Source organism: Ammospiza caudacuta, chromosome 18 (assembly GCF_027887145.1).
Source record: "Ammospiza caudacuta isolate bAmmCau1 chromosome 18, bAmmCau1.pri, whole genome shotgun sequence".
Lineage (NCBI taxonomy): Eukaryota > Metazoa > Chordata > Aves > Passeriformes > Passerellidae > Ammospiza > Ammospiza caudacuta.
Genome location: NC_080610.1, coordinates 14298038 through 14312641, shown reverse-complemented (window position 1 = coordinate 14312641; position 14604 = coordinate 14298038). Strand labels below are relative to the sequence as shown.

At 51.1% G+C, this 14604-nt stretch overlaps 1 protein-coding gene across 1 annotated transcript in view; it reads right to left on the bottom strand.

Moving 5' to 3' along the window:
• The window catches only part of TMEM132B (transmembrane protein 132B), a 209404-nt gene extending 195347 nt beyond the window's left edge, over positions 1 to 14057 (bottom strand). Inside the window, exon 1 of the mRNA XM_058816681.1 lies at positions 13973 to 14057. Within this exon, the coding sequence (XP_058672664.1) occupies positions 13973 to 14057 (85 nt within the window). The remainder of the gene's footprint in view (positions 1 to 13972) is intronic.
• Between the last annotated feature and the right edge of the window lie 547 nt (positions 14058 to 14604).

Below are 14604 nucleotides of genomic sequence, written 5' to 3'. Positions count from 1 at the left end.
CCTGGGCAGGAGGAACCCTGGGCATAGTTATGCTTTTTGAAGGAATAAGCCCATAAAGAGAAAAGTACAACAGATTTAAGCATTTAAATGCATTTCCATAACTGTTTGTGATGATTCCCAGACAGCAGCCTTCATTAAGCTGGAGCTGAGGCTGAGAGCACCAATTAGCAGGATTTAAAAACAAAAAGAGGAACTGCTGCAGTTATGCCCAAACAAAGAATACAGGCTCAGCCTAATGTTTCATGCCTGGCTTTGCTGGAAAGGATGGGAGGTTAAAGCTCAGGAAGGGGCAGTGCACAGTCCTGGGGATGGGAATGGTCACTCAGCACCATTTGGCTGCTGGGAGGGAAAATGTAAAATATGGCAGCTCACCCTCACATCCACTGCCATGAAACAAGGAGAGAAAGGAAGAGAAAGCCTGGCACAGCACTGGTGGACACCTCCATCTGTTCATCAACCTCAGCAGCTGGAGGAGGAGCACACTGACAACTGCCCAGCAGGTCCCAGCCATCACTCACACACACTCTGATTTATTGATGTTTGAGCTACTTTAAAATCACATGGCAAGTTAAAGTTACTCTTTTTTCCCATTCATTCTGTATTCTGTCAAATTCTTTAACTTTATGCTGTGCAGAACAGTTCTACCAGTGGACCTTGACAGCAAGAGCCTGCTGCATCCCCGCTGCTCAAGTCCCACCATGGGAGCTGCTTTCCAAAGCAGTAAAATTCCTTATCCACTTTTCCTTCCCCAGACTCAATCTGCACAGCCTGAACATCAGCTTTGTCCAGTTCGGCCTCAGACTGGCAGCAAAGACACTCAGCAGTGCAAAACACAAACCAACAGGAAAGATCAAATAATCCATTTAACGGGTGAGTGTTATGGATTTTCATTTTTTCTGTAAGAGCCATGAGCAATTATTTTTGAGCACAGAGATCTTAACCATTCATTTATCCTGAGAATAAAAGTGGGAGAAGGGGAAATGATTGCTTTGCTTTTTCATTATTTGTTGCACTGCCAGTACCGAATCAAAGTCAGAGGACTGCCAAAAGATCTCTTTTGATCCAAATAACTATCATCCTCATAAACATTTCTACAGGGAGAAAACCCAAAGCCCCAGTCCAATCTTTGCACCATGATTCTACAGATAAATATATAAACAACAGCACAAAAAAACCCCAACTCTTCCTCTATGTTTTTGCCATTCAAGCCAGGCACAAAAGCTTTTTCAAAGATGCTGTGGGGGGGAACCAGAACTGGACCAGAAAAAGCCAAGCTTGAAGATTCCCATCATCAGCCCAACACTGTAACACCACTCACAGTGACTTAGAGAGATCAAAAAAGAAAAAAAATACATATATATAAAAAGATTTTACATCAGGAACCAATTTGCTTTTGCTGCTCCACAGAGCAATGATGCCTCAGGACCCACAGCTAAATGGCTGGAGCTCACATGACTGGAAGAGCAAAGAAAGCAGCAGAGAACTTTAATGGCTTATGAAATTCAATTGAAACTGATGGTTGGAAAAGTGAAACATTTAACACCCCACCAACTCAACACCAGTGCTCCCATGTGCATGGACACACACACGGGTACATGGACCAAAAGAGGTGGGAACTCATTTTACACTCGTGGCACCCTCACACAGGAACTCAAACAGGAGGTAAATATTTTAACTCCTCTAGACCTTTTTCCACTGGAAGCTTTAACAGAAAACCTGTCCTTTGTGAAAATAGCTATACATTATTATGACCTGCACCATTCATGTCTCTGAAATATTAGAAGCTGCATTCTGCATTTCAAATTCTGCTGGAGCAGGAACTCAAAAACCCTCCCTGCTATTTGAGCTGACTTTGAATAAACTGTTTGCAGCTGATGTACTTTTCCAGCACGGATCTCTTCTGTTATGAAGCCTGTCTCTGATGAACAATAGAAAAATATTGTTGACAGGGGTGTACTTTTCCATCTACTCAAAAATATCATTTTGCAGAATATTTTCACAGCTCAGCAGAAGGTGGAAAGAAAGACAATATTATGACTAGATAAGAAAGAAAGAAGACATTCTTTATAATTAGCTTATAGTAGTTTTCTTGTTGGTTTTGGCTTGCTTGAACAAGGTTCTTTACTAGTTAGAGCTCCAACCTGACTTAGAAAAACCTTCAGGCAAAACTCATAGTCAAAGATTAACCTGGGTAAAAACAATCAGAATTTGGCCAAAACACTTCAGAGCAATGTTTATATCCACAAAAATCACCAGTAGTAATTTCACACTATGACTTTGAAGTGCTCCCAGGTGCATGGTCAGTCAGGTGCTTCAGGATGCATCAGCCCGGCTTCGAAAAGCGTGGCCACATCCTGGTCACAGTGTCATTTATGGAGTGACTGGGGGCACAGGGACACTGCTGCCTTGCAGGAGGGCTGAAACACCAGGAACCAGCTCCTGGAGCCTCCCTGGTGCCCCTGGAGCAGGCAGGGATGTGTTCAGTAGGCACTGGAGCTCTCTGCACCAGTTGATTCATGGGGAGGCTTTGATGTGCAAATTAATCATTATAACTTTTAACCCAGCTAATGTAAGCGTCACACATTGCTAATTACACAATACAGGGGGGAGAAAAGTTGCAAATGAATTTAAATGCTTAACCTAATCAGGATGGCAAGTTGTGTTTTAATTACGAATTGTTGTGCAGCAGCAAAGCAGCTGCTGCATTTCAGCAGCTCTGGGTCCTGCTGTGCCTCACTCGTGGGCTCAGGTCCAGTTCTGCTCCCCACAGCCCCAGCCACCCCAAAACCAAAGGTGGGGGACAGCAGGGACATCCTTCCAGGCATGAGCCTGGCATGAGCAAACACCCACCCTCAACATCTTGCTCCTGTAGTGTTTTGCAAGAAGGGCTCCTTGTGGTCACCTTCAAGCTTGGCATGTTCAAACCTCCCCATTTGCCACCTCTCCTTTAATCTGAATGAATGTCTCCACACACAGAGACAGAAATCCATGATCTTCCTCCAGCTCAATGCTTCTCAATTCAAATAAGCAAGAATCAAGAGGCATCTTTGGAATCTGTTTCCTCTATGCCCTCACAGTTAAGGGGAAAGGAAGAATATAATGAGATTACAATAAATAAATAAACAAACGCTCCCGGACTTTGTAGTGCCTGGAGCAAGTTTTTACAACCAAATTAAAATCCCTGAATATTGTGGCTGTTATTGGAGACACTGATAGAGCCAAGGAGCTGTAGCATGGCAGTGCATCTGCACAATGCATTGCCTTGGGAGCATGCCAAGTGATGATGACCCTGCTCACCACCCAGCTGACCCTGCACAAAAACACCCACTTGCCAATAGCTCTGATGGTAATTAACCACAGAGTTTCAGTGAGGACAGAAAATCTCTGAAATGTATGGCAAAAATATGGTTATCTAAAAACCCAAAGATATTCTATTGTTTCTTATATTATTTTTAGCTTGATACAGCCCCTACTTGTCAAAAAGAGGGGGGGGAAGCTTCCCAGCCTCTGAGAACATTAATTTGCTTTAGATTCTGCCACAGTAAAGCAAAAACCTGCAGTATTTTTGGTTGGGTTTTTTTTGAACACCAGGGGGCTGATTACTGTGAAATGATCTTAGGCTTCTCCCACTAAGTGGACAGATGGATTGCTACTTTTGCAACTTCTTTTTGCAGCCTTGAATTCAGTTGCTGGCGGGAGGCTCCGTTCCAGCTCTCCCCAGCATCATTTCTCTCCTTGCACTTGTCATCTCACTTCCCAGCCTGAGGCTGGGCTATGGAAAAGGCTCTCTGCAAGCACAGGAAGGTGCACACAAAGGCTGGACCCCACTGTGTGGGTGCCCCTGGGCTCTGCACCCTCTCGTGCCCACCCTGGGGGAGGGAATGGCACAGGCACAGCAGAGCCCACTCCTGCATTTCCATGCCAAGGGAGCTGCTGGTGCTGGAGCTATGGAGACAAGTACCACCAGTGCTAGACAGACCAAAAATGAGGTCTCTCAGCATTCCAGCAAACAATCTGCAATGTAGAGGGTTCTGCAAGGTGAGAAAGAAACAAAAAGCACTGCTAGGCAAAAGTCATCTCCTTAACTTGTTTTTTTAAAAGACAAATTTTACAAAGTGCAAACTGAAACGCTGCCAGGCTCCATCCCTGCTTCCCTGACAACACAGAGAGCCTGCTCAGAGCAGCTCAGGATGGTGGGAGCAATGTGGGTCCCTGGCCAGCAGCCCCTGCACTCACAGCCCATCGCTCCCATGGGCAGCACAGAGCTGGCCAGGAGGAGAGCTCAGAAAACCCCCCGAGCATGCAGGGAAGGAACTGCTCGTTCAGAAGGTGCTTTTTAGGAGCAATCCCCCGAGGGAACACTGCCTGACCCATGGAGCATCACCCCATTGCAGCCCAGGGACCGCAGCCCCTTTAAGATGAAGACAAGGGACAGAAGGAGGAAACGCTCAGTTTGATCCGAGGAAGTGAAAAAGCTCGGGAAAAGCAAAGTGCCAGCCCCAGGAATGACTAAGCACAGAGCCAGGCAGCGCAGGGCTGGCTGAGGCAGCCACACAGCGCACATTGCCAGATCAGTGCCAGTTCGGAAGGTATGCTCCATGGGAAAACCATTCCTGGGGAGGAAAAAAGAAAAGCCAAACCTAAAAACAAGGATTCAATTCTTCAGCGAGCCACATGAACTGCCTGAGTGTGTTTATAAGCATTCCCATCCGTCTGTAACTCCAGCTGATGCACAGATAGCAATATATGGGTCAATAATGGTTTATCTAAAGATGTGTGTCAGCCCATCTCTCCTCACTCTCTGACAAACCTTTTACAAGAGCCACTTACTTTAACCCTGAATTATCTGCCTCTGCTCATCTTCAGGGAGAATCAGCACGGCAGAGAAAGAAGCAGGCAATTCCCTGTGATCTGAAAGCTCACTTTCTAAATCAAATCAATTTTTCTAACGTAATTTGCCTCATCTAAATCACTGACCCATGCATTTTCTCACCATCCTTTGACAAGAGCTGCACCAATTGAAGCAAAGCTAAAACACTTCAACCAGACCAATTCATAGAAGTCTTTAGAGGAATTCTTTCATCACTGTAATTAATTCTTTAAGTACCACAGTGGGATGCTCTGAATTCAAACCCAGTCCAAGGAGTAATGATTATACTAATGGGAGAAGCTGCACAGTAAATAAATGCAAGTGCCCTGCTGAAAGAGAGTGCTTTCAATAGGAGACTGCCACTGAGGAGGGAACTGCATTTTGGAGATAATAACTCAGATGATGGAGTCCCGCAGACTGGAGTCTGCCACGACAATTCCCACATTCCACACACCTAAGGGATGAGCATTTTGGCAGATAGGAATTAGAGCTGGGGCTGCTCCAGCTCTCAGCCCTTTGAGGAGGGCACAGAGGGCCCAGGGCAGCTTGGGGAACCAACTCAGAGTTTGCTGGTCGGTGCAGGAACCAAAGCAATGACTGCCCTTTGGCTTTCCCCATGTGGTTAAATGCCATAAAGCCTTCTCACACGTTTAATGTGTTGGGCTCCCTAGAAAGGGAGGGAGAGGCTTTAACTCTGGATGAGCAGGACCCTTCAAGAAGACACAGCTGAAGCTGTACCCAGGAGATGATATCTGTCCCCCAGGGATTACAGCAGACTCCAGTAATCTCATTATGACACTGTAATAAGTGAAATAAGGTGCACAACATGGACATTTGGGGTTTAAAAGGGCTTGTCTGGAGAACAGCTCCTCAGTGCAGTCCCTGGAAATACCCCAGTCTCCATGGCCTGTCCAGCTTCACCACACCAAGGAGGTGATGAGATGGGCACCACCATCCGGGCTCTCCTCTGTAGGGCTCTCTTTGATTTCAGCAATAAAGAACAACAATTCCATCTCTTCCTTTCTGCTTATGCCTTCCCATAAAAATTGTGATGGGCTGGTGCAAATCAAACACAGCACAAGAACCAAGCAGTGCCGATGCCTTAGAGAGAGCCTCAGCACTGGCTTTGGGCTGCTGCCCCAGGGCACCTCATGGGGACAATGCAGAGGACAGACAATGGCTTCACTTTTCTCTCTAAAGCCCTTTGAGATCTACAGGGGAAAGAATGACAAATGATTAATATTTGAAAGGAAACAAAATGCCTCAACTGTAATAAAATTCATGCTATCTTCTGTTTATCTCGTTTCTCCTCTTTAATGGAGTTGAGCCTTTTTGCACCAATATTCATGCTAATAACTTTCAGTGGGCTACTCCTAAGCAAAATACCTGAAATGACTAACTGTGCTGCATTAAAAAAAAATAGAAGAAACCTTTGTATATTAATTCTCATAGCTGTCAGAGATGAGGATTTAATAATGTTAGTATCTAAGCTACTCCATTATTTCCCAACACCTTGGAGCAGAATGTCTTAGTGGGAGATGAATTAGATAGTGCCACTGGAACTGCCTTCTGAGTGTTTTCAGAGCATAATCTATGGCTCATCACCACGTGTGCTTCAAGTCCTTGCCCTCTCTTCTCCAAATAACCTCCAGCTGGAAATGCATTTGCATGCTGGGTATTTACATGCCAGACCCAGCTCCTCTTCCTGAGCATTTCCCACTCCGTGTTTAACCATTTGTCCCCATTGGATGGATTTGCCTGGGTTTGGCTGTGGGTGGGTGTTGGGCTGGAGGGTTGGGAGCTCAGGCCAGCCCATAAATGATGGAATGAAGCAGAGAAGGAGAGCTGTGGGCGGAACACAGGAGAGGTCTGCTGGGCTGCAGAGCTCTGCCAAGGGAAGCAGCACAAGCCCTGCGTGCCTGAAAACCAGCCCTGCTCAGGAACAGGCTGTACCCAACCTCCAGAGATGGCAAAGGCAGCTTATCTGCCAACTTTTCCAGCTCTAATTCCCAGGATTTGGAGAGGCTGAGGTACACTGGCCTTTAGCTTGCCCTGAAAGGGCTCTGCTGCTTCTAGAAAGCTCTTAGCATCCTCTCGGGGTGCCTCTGGCAACCTTTTAAAAGCCCGTTCCACAGCGTGTGTGTTGTGTCCCCTCTGCACCCAGTGAAAGTCAATCAGACCTTGTGCTATCAGTCCCTGCTGCCCCCAGCCAGCCCTGTGGGTGCCCCAGGGACATTTCAGATGCTGTGGCCCCACAGACTCAGGGACAGAGGCACTGGGGGCTAATTGCTGTTGTCTTTCACCACACCAGGTGCTCAGTCTGGCCAGGGTCTTGCCCCACACACACGTCCAGACCAGCTCCTTCCAAAACTCCTCTTGGATTTTTCCCTTTTCAACCAGAAATCTGGGTGCCAATACCAGTCAGCAGCTACCAGCCTTTGCTGAGTTTCTAATTACTGCTTATTGCATAGAACCCTGCTCCATCTGCTCAAGGGCTCCCTTTTAGGGCACAGGGCTCTGTCTTATTTTTGGTGTGAGTTTCATCCTTTTTTGAAGCTGCAGCATGAATGTTTGTTTCAAGAGCTGCAGCATCCATTAGACAGCCCTCCTTCCCCATTGTGGCGAGAGTCTTGCTGCTAAGCAAAAGCTGTGGCTAATTGACAACAACTCCTAAACTGAGATATAAAGGAGCTGCGTCTGTCACTCATGCAAACAGCAACGGCAGCTCAGCTGCTAAATAATGGAAAATGGTTCATTTTTCTGACTCAGGGAGGATCCTTTATTAAAGAAATGAGCGTCTCTGGTGCTACAGAGCCATGCCCTGATCATTCCTGCATCTTAAAAGTCTAACATTGGCCATAAAATTCCTAAGTAACATAAACCCTGTTCCTTTCAGTACTCTCCCAATCAGAAAAACTGGATTTAAATCACCTGCTGGCAGGTTTATTACAGGGCCCACAAGCAGATAAGGTCCTGTGCACCAGCCCTCTGCACTTAACGGGAAATAAATCTCTGCTCTGCCATCTGTTTTTGAAATGTTTCCATACAAGCTAAACAAAAAACCCAAAGATACGTGCACCTCTCGATCCTTCTAGAGGAATTTATTTCTGGGGTAATGAGGATGACATTTCTCCCCTCTCTGGCAGAAATGCTTTTCCTCCTCAGGCTGGTTCCCCCCAGGGCTCCCTCAGCCCAAAACTAACTCCCCAACATTGTATGTGCGGATAAATGGGCTCAGCACAGGCTTGGCCAGAGGCAGCACCTCCCACACATCCCATGGGCTGCAAACAGCAATTCTGGAGCTTGCTGAGCCCCTGGGCTAGGCCAGAATGAGGGTTTGATCCCTGCTTCTCCATTTGGCCCAGTTTGAATGGCATCAGTGGAGTTTTTTCCATCATCTCCTTCCATCACCAATGCCAAGCTAGAGCTGCCCAACACGGGTGGTTTCACACCATCCCTCCCCATGACCTGACCTGTGGTTTTTGCAGAGCCTTTAAGCAGATGGCAGCACCATCCCAAGGCTGGAGGATGTGGCCATGCAGCCACAGAGCACCGAGCACCCTCTGCCCAGGATTTAGCAGCTTTGTCCCTAAAATCCCATTTCCTGCCACTGCAGGGGAAGGGATGGGGCAGGGCAGCTCCTGAGGGCCAGCTGGTGCAGGCACAGTGAGATGAGCAGAGCTGGTTTACATGCAGTTTCCAATTAGTTTACTCAGCAGACAGCAGCCTGGTGGAAACTCCTCTGTTCCTGGTGTCCCTCACCCCTCAGGGCACCCCTTTGCTTGCTCTCTGACTGCCACCATCACCAAAAAAATATCAGGAAAAAAACAGAGTTAAAATCAAATGCTACACTTCATTTTCTCTCCTTGCCTGAAGTTGCAAGAGACAAGATAGGACATAATCACCACTTTTAAAATCATCTCCTATGACAGGCAAATTGATCAAGTGGAGAGGCTGGGCTGCTTTTGGACTTGAACAAACTGATTTTCCATGAAAGATGGTGTTTACATTGCCTCTCAGTAGCCAGCTGAAATATGCATTCCTCCTGCCATTTCATCTCCAAAATTTGGGAGGAAAGAGTGGTTTTGGGGAGAAAAAAGAAGGAAGAAGAGAAAAGGGAAAAAGTGTGCTTTAATCTGGAGCACATCATAAATTCATGAAGCCTTCTGAATGCTGTCAGAGACAAACATTTATGTAAACAAAGAACAGCTCAAAGCTTGTTGCAAGAGAATTTTTGGGAAGCGTGTTAAAAACGTGAATATTTACCTTGCACCCGAGACTAAAGCTGATTGTGTGAGATGCTGCCCAAACATAAAGTCAAGGAGCTCAGCCACACACACAATTCAGAGCCCTGGCTTTACTCCCATCACAGCCCTGCACGTCACAGAGGGCAGTGGGAATACCCAGGGAAAGGCAGACACTGAGCAATCCCTGTAAATTGTCTCCAGGGACTTCTTTGCTTTGTAATTTCTGCCTGCCCATCCTCACGTGGGAACTGCTTCCCCTGAAATGCCCCTGGGAACTCCTGACAGCACCAAATCAAAGCATCTTCCACGACATCTACAGCAACACATGGTAACTCTCACTGCACAGCCACTTTGTGGAGAGGATCTGACAGTTGGGCAGGCACCACGTGCCAGCACATCAGTGAGCCACCAACGGGGCTGGGAGCTAAAGCTGTGCCAGCAAACCAAGCCACCCCTGTCATTAACTAACATCAGTCATATACAGGCAAGGAGAGAATGGGGAATCAAGGTCAGTGAATTGAATTTGTTGAGCTGACAGGATTTATTTTGGTGGGGTGGCTTCTCTTTCACTGAGAGGTTTATTAAGGCCAGAAGACCTTGGTTTTGCTGGCTTCACACAGGACTTAGGGGGCTGCCAGCTCCCCTTTGCTCCTCTGAGACAGGACAGGTCTGCAGCCACCTCCATGAGACACAGGGCATGATGAATTCACCTCTCCATCACAGCAAAACCTGTGCTTGGTACCAGCATCAACCACCAAGGTCAGGACAAGCAGCATGAGCTGCCACAACCCAAAATCACGAGTAATGGCACCCTTTCCTCCTCCTTTCAGCAAAGGGACACAGCCAACACAGGCCCCCTGAGCAGCCTGGCTGCAAAACACGTTTCTGAGGAGCTGTGGAGAAGGGCAGGGGGATCCCAACTCAGTGGGGTCAGCGGGGTGGGATCTCCATCCCACTGGCACCAAGGGGAAACCCTGCACAGCCCAAATCCCTGTGTAACCCAAACCCCTGTGCACCTCCCTGGAGCACAGACTCCTCTCTCCAGGCACTTTGAAACAAGGGAGTCCTTGCCCAGGGACTGCACCTTCCAAACTGCTGCCCGGGCTCAAAGAGCAACCAAATCCATGACGGCAAACCCAACACAGCAATTAAACAAATGGAGCCATCTCTGGCTCAGGAATGCATCCTTCATCCAAAAAATCCTTCCTGAGGCACAAACCCTGTCCCAGCCTTGGCAGCCCTCTGCTCTGACCTCCTGCAGCTGCTCCTGGGCTCGTACCTTCATCACCACACTGAGCTGCCTTAAACACAGAGATAATAGGGCTGGGAGTGACTACCATTCCCAGCTATAAAATACAGCAAATTAATTGCATTTAATTGATTTTTATATTTTAATGTAACTATTTCGGTATTCAAACCACAAAACCCTCTATTGATCAGCCAGAGTCAGTGAACAGAGTTCTGTGACCAAGCCACACATGTTGAAGAAAATAATCAAAACCCAAAACCAGTGAGACTTCCCCATTTCAAATACACAAAGGAGGCTGCAGCAGCAGTGACAGGAGATTTTGAATTGAAAAATGTTGTGCAGGGTAAGTCACACAGTTGCCTCCTGCATTCCCAGAGAGCCCAATGCCGATCACAGCAGCAATGCATAAATCCAGAGTAGCTCCACTGGCTTCAGAGCAGCTTGTCCAGATTTATGCTGATGGGAAGTAAAATCAGGGTATCTAAAATATTCTGCTCTAATGGATGCTGGAGCAAAAGGCACTATAATAATTTCAGACTTCTCCCCCAGCCCTCTATCCCCCACTTCACATCAGTTTGAACGGTCATCGTATAAAATGTTGAGATCTGCACTAATCTGGGGGAAATAACCTACATTTCAACAGTTTGTACGATCGTGATCTGCAAATCTATTGTACACTAGATAATGCAGGTCTTTCATTTCTGTTCCTAAAGAGCCTCTGAATAAAAAGTGTCTCCATATTAGGTAGAGTGATACAGGGACACATAATAAAATAAGCATAATGTCTCTCCTCCCACGCCCCCCTGGAGCCAGAGTCTAAAAGCGATCGCGGGTCCTTCCTCACGCACGGCTGACAGCAGCCCCAGCGCATCATCCCACAGGAGCCGTTCGATGAGCTCCGCACGCCCCGTCCCTGCCCCGCGCTCCCGCACCGGGTGCGAGGCGGCGGAGCGAGCCGGTGACACAGCACCGGGCAGGAAAACAAAATATTCAGGTAACTCATCCAGCTCGCTCGCAGGATACCTATTCATATCACCTCGGAGACAGCTCCGCCGCCGCCAGCGAGGAAGGCGGCCAAAACCCTGCCTGGATGCCAGCAACAAACGGGGGCCCGCTGCCAGGCAGAGACATCCTCGGGCTCAGCGTGAGCGGCCCTCGGCTGCCAGGCACACACGCACAGCCTCTGCTCGCACCGAGCGCGCCAGCAGCCCCAGCGCCGGGGCAGCGCGCTGATCTCTTAATTGGACCCGCACAAAGCTATTTAGGGAACCTGCCTGACAGGAGAGCAAATGCCACCCGCTCGGGAGAGGCTGCAGAAACCCAGCCTGGTGCACCGCCGGGCCCCGCAACGCAGCCGGCAAGGGGGAAGGGAGGGAGCGAAGGCAAATAAATAGAGAAAAATGGCAAGAGCCCAAGGCGAGCGTCTGCGGGAGCCGGCGGCTTTGCGGAGATGGCAGCACCGCGGCATGACTCATGCAGGTGTCTCTCCCGTCTGCAACAACCCAAACCGAGATGCGGTTCGTTAACCCCTGTAATCCAGAGGAGAAAACCGGCTCGGATTCCCGCGAGCTGCGGGAAGATGGGCACAGCCCCGAGGGAGGCGTTCCCGGGCTCCGCCGCCGCTCGCCTCTCTCTGAGGAGCTGTCCCCCATCCCACAGCCCCTCTGCCCGCACAGACACGGCTGGGGCCCGCAGGGGTGGGACAGGCTCCGCCGGGGAGGCAGGAGGATGCCGCGGCCGAGAGAGGAGAGAGGAGAGAGGCGCGGGCGGGGAACGCTCTCGTTATTCACAGCTCGGGCTGAGCGCACTGCGAGCCCCTGACGCGCACACCGAGCGGGGAGGGAGGGAGGGATGGATGGATGGATGGATGGATGGATACGTCGGTAGGTTTGCAGCCACAAACTGTTTCAAAGTGGGTTTCCATATGTTTAAGCACTCAGAGCGCTGGAAGAATTACACCCACAGCCCGATCTCACCATGGTAGCTACCCACACAGGAGGAGACGGGAGGAGGGAAAAGATAAGCATTAATATGTCAAAGCAATAAATAAAAAAGATTTTAAAAAACCAGAAACCTGCTCTTTTACTGCGCCCAACTCTCTCCTCGATAAAGGAAGAGCTGCACGGAGCACAGGGCATGGCAGTGGCCACAAAAAGCCACCATTCCATGGGCAGTGCTGACCCACAGGCAGCCCATGCCCTGCGCCCTGTGCTCGGTGCCCCAGTCCCCACGATCCGCACCCCAAACTCTGCAGCCCAGTGCCCGTGTCCTGCTCAGGAGGATTCCCAGGTGCTGCACACAGCCCAGCCAGGGAGGCGGATGGAGGGCAGGGGCAAGCGGTGCTTTTTGGGGTGAGCAGAGCGAGGATCCCCTGCTGTCCATCTCCGTGTGTCCCCAAGGTTGGTGCCTCCTTCCTGGCAAATCGTTCCTGCTCTTCCTGTAGGAACCTTTCCTAAAACACTTCCCCACCGCAAAGCCTTCCCTGTGGCCTCCCCGAGAGCGACAGCTGCTATCCCTTCCCATGGATCGCTCCTTTTTCACCCAAAATCCTTGCATTTATGCGTGTTTCTAAACCCCCCGCGAAGTTTCCCCAGCAGCCCAAGCTCCTCGCCACGGCCAAACGTGAGCACCGTCCCGAGAAAAGAAGTAAGCGCAGACGAATCCCCGAGCAACTTCAGCACCGATGCACCTTAATTAATTTGCTTTTAACAGCCCCTGTTTATTAGGAGCAGCATCTGCGAGGGAGCTCACGGGAGCACGCCGAGGAGAGCGTGCCCAGAGTGAAGTCCTGCTAAAGACTTTCCCAGGGGCAGCGCTCTGCTGAGCCCTTCCCCAGCAAACACCCGCACCTGGACCCGAAACGCTGCTCCCAAGTCCAGCTGGGGGAAAATAAAAAATAAAATAAAAAATAAAATAATAATAAAAAGAAAATAACAGAGGAAGATCATCTCCCAGCCTCGCTCTGTGCCCGGGCGCGCTGCCTCGCAGCTGGCCGTGATGAGGGAATCCCACCTGAGCCCAACCAAGGGCCAGACCCCGCTCCCCGCCAGCCCAGCGAAACCCGTCCTTCTCGGGATTCAGCGCAAAAAGGTTGCACAAGTATTTTGTAAACCGAAAGGGTTTAATTCCTGCACATCTTTCCCCCCATCCACCCCACAGATAGCCAGAAAGAGCGAGGAGCATCAGCGAGGAACGGGGGTCGGCCGCCCCGTGGGAAACCCCACGACCCTTCTCCATCCCCCAGAGCTCCGGCAAGCCCAAACTTTTCCCATTTTTGCCCCCAAATCGGCAGCGGCCGAAGCAGGCGGGCAGGCTTCGCGCAGGGGGCCGGGAGCCCGCGGCACGCGCGGGGACAGGGACGGCAGAGCTGGACGGGGACTCCTCGGTGCGCCCAGAGCCGGAGCCCGGAGCGCGCCGCACCCGCAGCGCCGCGGGGAGCGGGGAGGGAGCGCTGGCATGGGGGAACCGGCCGCGAATAACACCGGGGGAGGGGGCAGCTATGAAATAAACACAAATTGTTAAAAACAAACACAGAAACGGACACAACGAGCAAAGCAGACAAACAGGAGCACAGCGGCGGGGTCGCGGCGGCGGGTCCGGGGTTACCTCGGCACAGGAGCAGCAGCGGCGCCAGGAGCAGCGCGGGGCCCCGGGAGAGCATCCTCTTTGTTCCATGCCCAGAAGTAGTCATGGTGCTGATTTATTTGGAGAGGGGCGGCTGAGCGGGGCGGGGGGGCCGGGGATGTCGCGCCGGAGCCCGTAACCACTCCCCCCGCTCCGCTCCCCGCCCGCTCCGCTCCGCGCCGCGCCGCTCCGTCCGGCGGCGGGGCCGGCGCCCGCCGGGGAGGGCAGGGCACGGGCAGGGAAGGGAAGGGGGGTCCCCGCCGGCCCCGCAATCACGGCCGCCCCCTCCGCATCGCCGCCGCCCCCGCCAGCAGCAGCAGCAGCAGCGGCGGCTCCCCCGGGGCAGCGGGCGCCGTGCCGGGGCTGTGCCGGGGCTGCGGCGGCGCGGCCGGGCCGGGCCGGGCTCACCTGGGCGCGATCGGGGCGGGCCCGCAGGTGCGCTCAGCGCGCCGGGGCTGCGCGGTGCCCGCGGGGCCGGCGAGCGGGGCAGCCCCGCGTGGCCTGGCCCGGCCCCCCCGGCGGCCCGCGGTGCCGGTGTCAGTGCCGGTGTCAGTGCCGGTTTCGGTGCCGGTGCCGGGCCCGCAGCGCCCCGGGGCCCGTCCCGGTCCCGCTGC